Below are 8,459 nucleotides of genomic sequence, written 5' to 3'. Positions count from 1 at the left end.
CTAAATCCATAGATCGGTCTATATGGCAGCTATATCCAAATCTGGACCGATTTGAGCCAAATTGACGAAGGATGTCGAAGGGCCTAACACAACTCACTGTCCCAAATTTCAGCAAAATCGGATAATAAATGTGGCTTTTATGGCATTAAAACCCCTTTTAGGCCCTTAGAGAACCTTCGTCAATTTGGCTCAGATCGGTCCAGATTTGGATATAGCTGCCATATTCACCGATCCTCCCATTTAGGGTTCTAGGCCCATAAAAGGCGCATTTATTGTCTAATATCGCAGAAATTTGCTAAAGTCAGTTGTGCTAGGCCGTTCGATACCCTTTGTCAATTTGGCTCAGATCGGTCCTGATTTGGATATAGCTGCCATATAAATCGTTCCTCCGATTTAGGGTCTTAGGCCCATAAAAGCCACATTTATTAACCAATTTGGCTGAAATTCCTGACAGTGAGTTTTGTTATGCCCTTCGACTTCCTTCGTTAAATTGGTTTAGATCGGTTCAGATTTGGTCATAGCTGTCATATAGACCGAACCTCCGATTTAGGGTCGTAGGCCCATAAAAGCCACATTTATTATCCGATTTTGATGAAATTTGGGACAGTGAGTTATCTTAGGCCCTTTGATATCTTTCTTCAATTTGGCCCAGATCGGCCTAAATTTGGATATAGCTGCCATATAGATCGATTTCTCGATTTAAGGTTTTTGGCCCCTAAAAGGCGCATTTACCGTCCGATATCGCCGAAATTTGGAACAGCGAGTTATGTTAAGCCCCTCGACATATTTCTGCAACATGTCGCAGATCGGTCCAGATTTGGTTATAGCTGCCATATAGACCGATCTCTCGATTTAAGGCTTTGGGCCCATAAAAGGCGCATTTATTGTCCGATGTCGGCGAAATTTGGGACAGTGAGTTTGGTTAGGCTCTTCGACGTCCTTCTTGAATTTGGACTAGATCGGTCCAGATTTGGTTATTGCTGCCATATAGACCGATCATCCGATGTAGGGTCTAAGGCCCATAAAAGCCACATTTATTATCAGATTTTTATGAAATTTGGGACAGTGAGTTGTGTTAGGCCCTTCGACATCCTTCGTTAATTTGGCTCAGATCGGTTCAGGTTTGGTTATAGCTGCCATATAGACCGATCCTCCGATTTAGGGTCTTAGGCCCATAAAAGCCACATTTATTATCCGATTTTGTTAAAATTTTGGACAGTGAATTATTTTAGGCCTATCGATATCTTTCTTCAATTTGGCCCAGATCGGTCCAGATTTGACTATAGCCGCCATATACACCGATCTCTCTATTTAAGGCTTTGGGCCCATAAAAGGCGCATTTATTGTCCGTTGTCGCCGAAATTTGAGACAGTGATTTTGGTTAGACTCTTTAACGACCTTCTTGAATTTGGGCTAGATAGGTTCAGATTCGAATATAGCTGCCATATAGACCCATCTCTCGATTTAAGGTTTTGGGGCCATAAAAGGCGCATTTATTATCCGATTTTGATGAAATTTGGGACAGTGAGTTGTGTTAGGCTCTTCGACATTTTTCTGCAACTTGGCCCAAATCGGTCTAGATTTGGATATAGCTGTCATGTAGACCGATATCTCGATTTCAAGTCTTGGTCCCATAAAAGGCGCATTTGTAATCCGATTTCACTGAAATTTGACACAATGACTTATATTAGGCTTTTCGACCTCCATGTCATATATGATTCAGATTGGTTTATTTTTAGATATACCTACAGTACTTATTATTATTTTGTCCAAATCGGAACATATTTCGATATAACTGCTATGGGACATAAGGTATGAAATTTTCATCGAATTTTGATGAAAGGTGGTTTACAAATATACCCGATGTGGTGGGTATCCAAAGTTCGGCGAACTTAACACCTTTTTTACTAGTTCACCGTATTATGAAAAAAGGTGGTTAATATATAAATCCGATGTGGTAGGTTCCAAGATCAGCCCAGCCGATTTTAATATCTTTTTACTTGTCTGAGTGTGCTATAGTTTTTCCGAAGACGTGAACATACTAAATAGGCACAAATTCAAAGAATGCTCCTATAGATAACAGATATATCGATTTTACATCTTGAATACCAAGAGGCATACAACTAATATTTGAAACTGTTCTATTCTGACTTTTCTTTCAACACTAATGCCAATTATAGTCCGAATCGTTCCATTGCCGGATATTGTCCCTGTATTTACATGCTGAAGCTTTAAAGGTGCAACTTTTGGTATCCGATTTAGTAGCTACAAAGAAGTTAATGAACTTTGAATCATTAAACTTTTTTTTTACCCATAATTTACTAAAACAGAAGTCATTATTGTTATGACTGCTATGATAAATTAATTAAAAACACTTGTATAAATATGTTTGCTTAAACAATTGATTTAAAAATAATAAAATTTTATATATATTCAATTGTTTTAGTGAATGTTATGAAATCTGTTTTCCATAATAGTTGAATTGTTTAATTAATTTTTAAAAATTACCCAGAAATTGAAATATTGAATAAATTATTGCCTTTTATGCTTATAGGTCACTCTGGCCCATTTCATGCTCTCACTTAAATTCGAAAATTTCGATACAAAATGCCCCAAGGCAGCCCAAGTCATAAATAATGGCAATACTGTGGACACAACTCTCTCCAATGAGTGTCCCAAGCCACAAATCACTGGAGGCCCTTTGCCGCATGGCAACAAATTCGTAGCAGAAAGCTTTCACTTCCATTGGGGCTCGAAGAACATTCATGGCTCGGAGCATATCGTCAACAACAAACGCCATGCCATGGAAGCTCATATTGTGCATCGTAATGGCAAATATGCCACAGTGGCGGAGGCTCGAAAACATAGCGATGGCTTGGCGGTATTGGGCATCTTCTATGATGTGGATGTGAGACAATAGACTAGCCTATTCTTTGCTACATAATATTTATTCTGTTTTGTTTTCTTATTTTATAGAAAAACTCTAATAAAGCCTTGCCGGGACTACAACGCATCGTCAAAACTCTGCAATCTGTTGAAAACTTCAACTTTACCGCTAAATTAAGAGATGTCAGACTCAACGATTTATTGGGCAATATTAACACTCAACATTTTTACACCTATCAGGGATCACTGACCACCCCACCGTGCTCACAAGCAGTCACCTGGATCCTATTTCCCAAAGTGTTGCCCATTAGCAATGCTCAAATGAAAACATTTCGCCTATTGAAAAATGCTCAAGGTGGAGCTCTGGTAAATAATTATCGCTTTCTGCAGCCAAAGGGTAAACGAGAGGTGTACTTTGGAGCAACTAATTTGACTATGCAAGTTAACGATAATGTAGGTTAAGTGATTTTTGCATAGCAATACTTTTAAGAAGCAGAAAAAATAAATAAATAGAAATAAAAACAAAAAAACAAGTAAAAAGGCGTTAAGTTTGGCCGGGCCGAACTTTGGATACCCACCACCTCGGGTATATATGTAAACCACATTTCATCAAAATCCAACCCCATACCAGCTATATCGGAACATGTTCCGATTTGGACCAAATACTTGCAAGTACAAGTCATTGTTCAATTGTGTATAACAAAATATTGGTCTTTTAAGTAGCTATTGGGTTGCCCAAAAAGTAGTTGCGGATTTTTTAAAAGAAAGTAAATGCATTTTTAATAAAACTTAGAATGAACTTTAATCAAATATACTTTTTTACACTTTTTTTTCTAAAACAAGCTAAAAGTAACAGCTAAAAGTAACAGAAAAAAGAATGCAATTACAGAGTCCCAAGCTGTGAAAAAATTTGTCAACACCGACTACATGAAAAATCCGCAATTACTTTTTGGGCAACCCAATATATTGAAAAATAAACCGATCTGAACCACATCCGACACGGATGTCGAAAAGCCAAACATAAGTCATTGTGTCAAATTTTAGTGAAATCGTACTAAAAATGCGCCTTTTATGGGGCCAAGACTTAAAATCAAGATATTGGCCTATATGCCAGCTATATACAAATCTGAACCGATTTGGGCCAAGTTGCAGAAAAATGTCGAAGAGCCCCAAAACCTTAAATCGGAGGATCGGTCTATATGGCAGCTATAACCAAATCTGAACCGTTCAAGGCCAAATTAACGAAGGAAGTCGAAGGGTCTAATATATCTCACAGTCCCGAATTTCATCAAAATCGGATGATAAATGTGGCTTTTAAGGGCCTAAGACCCTAAATCGAGGGATCGGTCTATATGGCAGCTATATCCAAATCTGGACCGATCTAGGCTAAATTGAAAAGAGATGTCGAAGGCCCTAACACAACTCACTGTTCCAAATTTTGGCAAAATCGGACATTAAATGCACCTTTTATTAGCCCAAAACCTTAAATCAAGAAATAGGTCTACATGACAGCTATATTCAAATCTGAACCGATCTGAGCCAAATTGATGAAGGATGTCGAACAGCCTAAGACAACTCGCTGTCCCCAAATTTCAGCAAAATCGGATAATACATGTTTATTTTATGGGCCTAAGACCCTAAATCGAGGGGACGGTCTATATGGCAACTATATCCAAATCTGGACCGATTTGAGCCAAATTGAAAAGGGATATCGAAGGGCCTAACACAACTCACTATCCCAAATTTCATCAAAATCGGTTAATAAATGTGGCTTTTATGGGCCAAAGACCCTAAATCGCAGGATCGGTCTATATGACAGTTATAACCATATCTGAACCGATCTGGACCAAATTGACGAAAAATGTCGAAGGGCCCAACACAACTCACTGTCCCAAATGTCATCAAAATCGAATAATAAATGTGGCTTTTAAGGTCCTAAGACCCTAAATCGGAGGATCGGTCTATATGGCAGCTATAACCAAATTTAAACCAATCTGGGCCAAATTTAGGAAGGATGTCGAGCGGGAGCAGGAGTTTTACAAATCTAGAATTCATGCCATCAGATCCGACAGCGTTAGACTTTACAGTCGCGACGCACTCAAGGATATCGGTGGGACCAATACAGCTAAAGCTAAAGCCAGAGTCGTCATCGAGAGAGGGGGAGAATTGGGATCGACTGGGATCTGTGTGACATTAACAAAGGCATCATTAAGCCCATTGATGTCCAAGTTTGTTGAACATCAATTAGTATCTTCCCAATTCCTATGTCCAGAATAACTTTCCACGTTCTATTGGAACCTATTGCAGAATTAAAGCGTCTGTAATAGTAGTCTTTCTTCGCTATCTTAATCAACTTATTGACGTGGTCTCTCGCTGAGCGAAAGGCATCATGTAACTCAGGCGTCCTGACACGTGTCCACCTGCGATGCGACATATTCCTCTCGTGGATAGCCGCACGAATATCACGGAAGAGACCCACGGTTTCGATCTGGAGGACACTTCTCTAGTCTCGAGTGGAACCGTAAGTTCCTGGAGGTCACGGATATTCCTCTGTAGAAAGTCAGTTTGTTCATCGATAGTTTCCATACGAAATATCAGATCCCAGTCGATGAGCACGGACGGGACGGGCACAATCTCTATATGAAGAAGTTTCCCTAGTCCTGGTGAGCTCAAATTCATAACATAAAAAAGATCAAGTCATGGTTCGAAAAACATGCGGCTGACAGTTGGTCGTATAGGAGGACTTTAGAAGGGTCACTAACAAAGTACAGATCGAGAAGTGTGCTGGAGGATACAGAAAAATGCGTGGGAATTGTTGAATTGACAGGCAAAAGCCCCAAGGAAGACATTTCAAACGTCAAGCCCGTGTCCTGTAAAACGTTAGAGTAGAAGTCCCCAGCAACCACAATGTCTGAGTAAGCAAGAGAGAGAGAGAGGTTCAGAGAAAAAATCTCGCGTATCCGTACGGTTGTTCGGTCTATAAACGCACGCAACTAGGAGCTTGTTATCGGCAGCAGACACCTCAACAAAAATATACTCAATTAGGCCATCAGGGTTAGACTTTATACATAACTGAGTATACAGATTTGAACCGGCCGAACTTAGCACGCTTTTACTTTTTTATTTCATTTTATGCTAATTTATGTCCCCTTTTTGTTTTCATGCTCAAATCCTAATTACCCTTCAATTACCACTATTGAAAGTTGCAAATGTTTTCATTTTATGCTGATATGCCTTGTGTTGAGTCTTCTTTCTGTTTTTTTGTATCCTTCGTAGCCTTGTGGAATGTCAACGTTGGTAAATGACAACTGCAGCAGAGGAAGTCTTACATCTTCATTGCCTTTTTTTTCTCATGCTACACTTTCAGCGCCTTGACTTGTTTTCTGCGAATAAAAAGTTTTGCAAAATATCCTAGTTGACTCTGGATTTTCATGACTTTCGGTGTCAGCTTCAGTTAAAGTTTTGAATTCATCTTCTTAACCCAAATGCAATTGGTGTCATTTCGCGCAAATAAAATTGCAACAATCTCGATTCAATGGCAGTATGGCAGCAACGCAACGACATTGGCAGAGCAGGGCATTGAAATGTTCTTTTGCTGTTTCGACGTTTGAATGGAATTTGATTTGATTTAACTTTTGTTGAGTGGTGATTCGACTTTTCTTCAACCATTTTGCCCTGCCCTCATTCAGGCATAAAGTCTGAGACTGTTTTCTTGCGCTTATGTCAAGTGGCTGTAAAATAAAGCCAGCATGTTACAAAGTGTGTGTCAATGCATTTGTGTTGGTGTATGGCAGAATCAGCAATCAAACTTACCGAGGTCGCATGTGAGGGTGGAGGCAACACTTGCGAGATACAATGAAATTTAGATTTAGCTCCAGGAAAGTATGTGAATTGTAAAATTTTTTTTGGAGAGTATTTTGTAGGTCCTTTTAATACGCAGAGAGAAAATATGACAGAGGTTTGAAGTTTAAGACTAGGAGTAATAGCGATGGAACTATATGATCTCAATATGTACCATACATGGAAGGCTCACCCGATGTTTGAGCGTAATAGGATTTGTACCCTGAAATTTCTCTAGAAGGCTCTTAGGGTGTTCAGATTATATCGAAGTTATATATAAAGAATCCCCATAGACCTAAATCAACTCCAAACATTTCTACAAATTTTGGAGCAGATTGGAGGTTTATATCCAGACCATCTAGAATATGAACTTAAAAGCATCTTAAACCAATATCTCAAGGACTTATATATGAAATGATGAAGATGAAATGCCTCCCAAACATTTTCAGTGTCTCTTAAAATCCCATGCACACTATTATTTGAAAATTTGCTGAAATATGACTTTCATTGCTGGCAATTGAGCAGCACTTTTTCGTTAACAAAGTTATGGTTGCGATATGAAAATCGAATGTTTTTTTGCCCAATCCCCTTAAAATACCCCTTGAACTTTGCGAAAACTTGCCAATGTTGCAGGATTTATATGGGCGATTATAAAATGCGCACACATATGTTTGTGAATATGCGCTGTATGCATACGACATACATGCCCCTAGAGTAGCCAATAACGAGAAGTGCCAAAATAAGGGGAATTTACTTGCAATGCATGTGCAATATTGGGGAATGCTTCCGATTTAAGTAAAGCTTAGCGAAACAAATTTATGACCGACTATTGCGACACGATTTCATTTTTATTGGCCGAATGGTGTTAAAGTTTAATGAGAATGCGATGCAAAGAGAATGCAATGGGGGAAATTATAAAATCTATATTGATCAATTGAGGAAACAAAATGACGGGAGTAAATTAAATTAAATTAAATTAAATTAAATTAAATTAAATTAAATCAAATTAAATTAAATTAAATTAAATTAAATTAAATTAAATTAAATTAAATTAAATTAAATTAAATTAAATTAAATTAAATTAAATTAAATTAAATTAAATTAAATTAAATTAAATTAAATTAAATTAAATTAAATTAAATTAAATTAAATTAAATTAAATTAAATTAAATTAAATTAAATTAAATTAAATTAAATTAAATTAAATTAAATTAAATTAAATTAAATTAAATTAAATTAAATTAAATTAAATTAAATTAAATTAAATTAAATTAAATTAAATTAAATTAAATTAAATTAAATTAAATTAAATTAAATTAAATTAAATTAAATTAAATTAAATTAAATTAAATTAAATTAAATTAAATTAAATTAAATTAAATTAAATTAAATTAAATTAAATTAAATTAAATTAAATTAAATTAAATTAAATTAAATTAAATTAAATTAAATTAAATTAAATTAAATTAAATTAAATTAAATTAAATTAAATTAATTTAAATTAAATTAAATTAAATTAAATTAAATTAAATTAAATTAAATTAAATTAAATTAAATTAAATTAAATTAAATTAAATTAAATTAAATTAAATTAAATTAAATTAAATTAAATTAAATTAAATTAAATTAAATTAAATTAAATTAAATTAAATTAAATTAAACTAAATTAAATTAAATTAAATTAAATTAAATTAAATTAAATTAAATTAAATTAAATTAAATTAAATTAAATT

General features: G+C 35.4%; 1 protein-coding gene across 1 annotated transcript; it reads left to right on the top strand.

The window, feature by feature from the left end:
* Positions 1-2,554: 2,554 nt before the first annotated feature.
* LOC106089132 (carbonic anhydrase 2) lies at positions 2,555-3,388 on the top strand (the record flags this gene model as incomplete). Its single annotated transcript, XM_059363457.1, is given in 2 exon segments — positions 2,555-2,908; positions 2,977-3,388. Coding segments are annotated over 2 exon segments (708 nt in total). The 3' UTR covers positions 3,349-3,388.
* Positions 3,389-8,459: the final 5,071 nt, after the last annotated feature.

The sequence above is a fragment of the Stomoxys calcitrans genome, chromosome 2, assembly GCF_963082655.1.
Source record: "Stomoxys calcitrans chromosome 2, idStoCalc2.1, whole genome shotgun sequence".
Taxonomy (NCBI): domain Eukaryota; kingdom Metazoa; phylum Arthropoda; class Insecta; order Diptera; family Muscidae; genus Stomoxys; species Stomoxys calcitrans.
The sequence above is the reverse complement of the archived record's forward strand: the minus strand, read 5'-3'. Positions and strand labels throughout refer to the sequence as shown.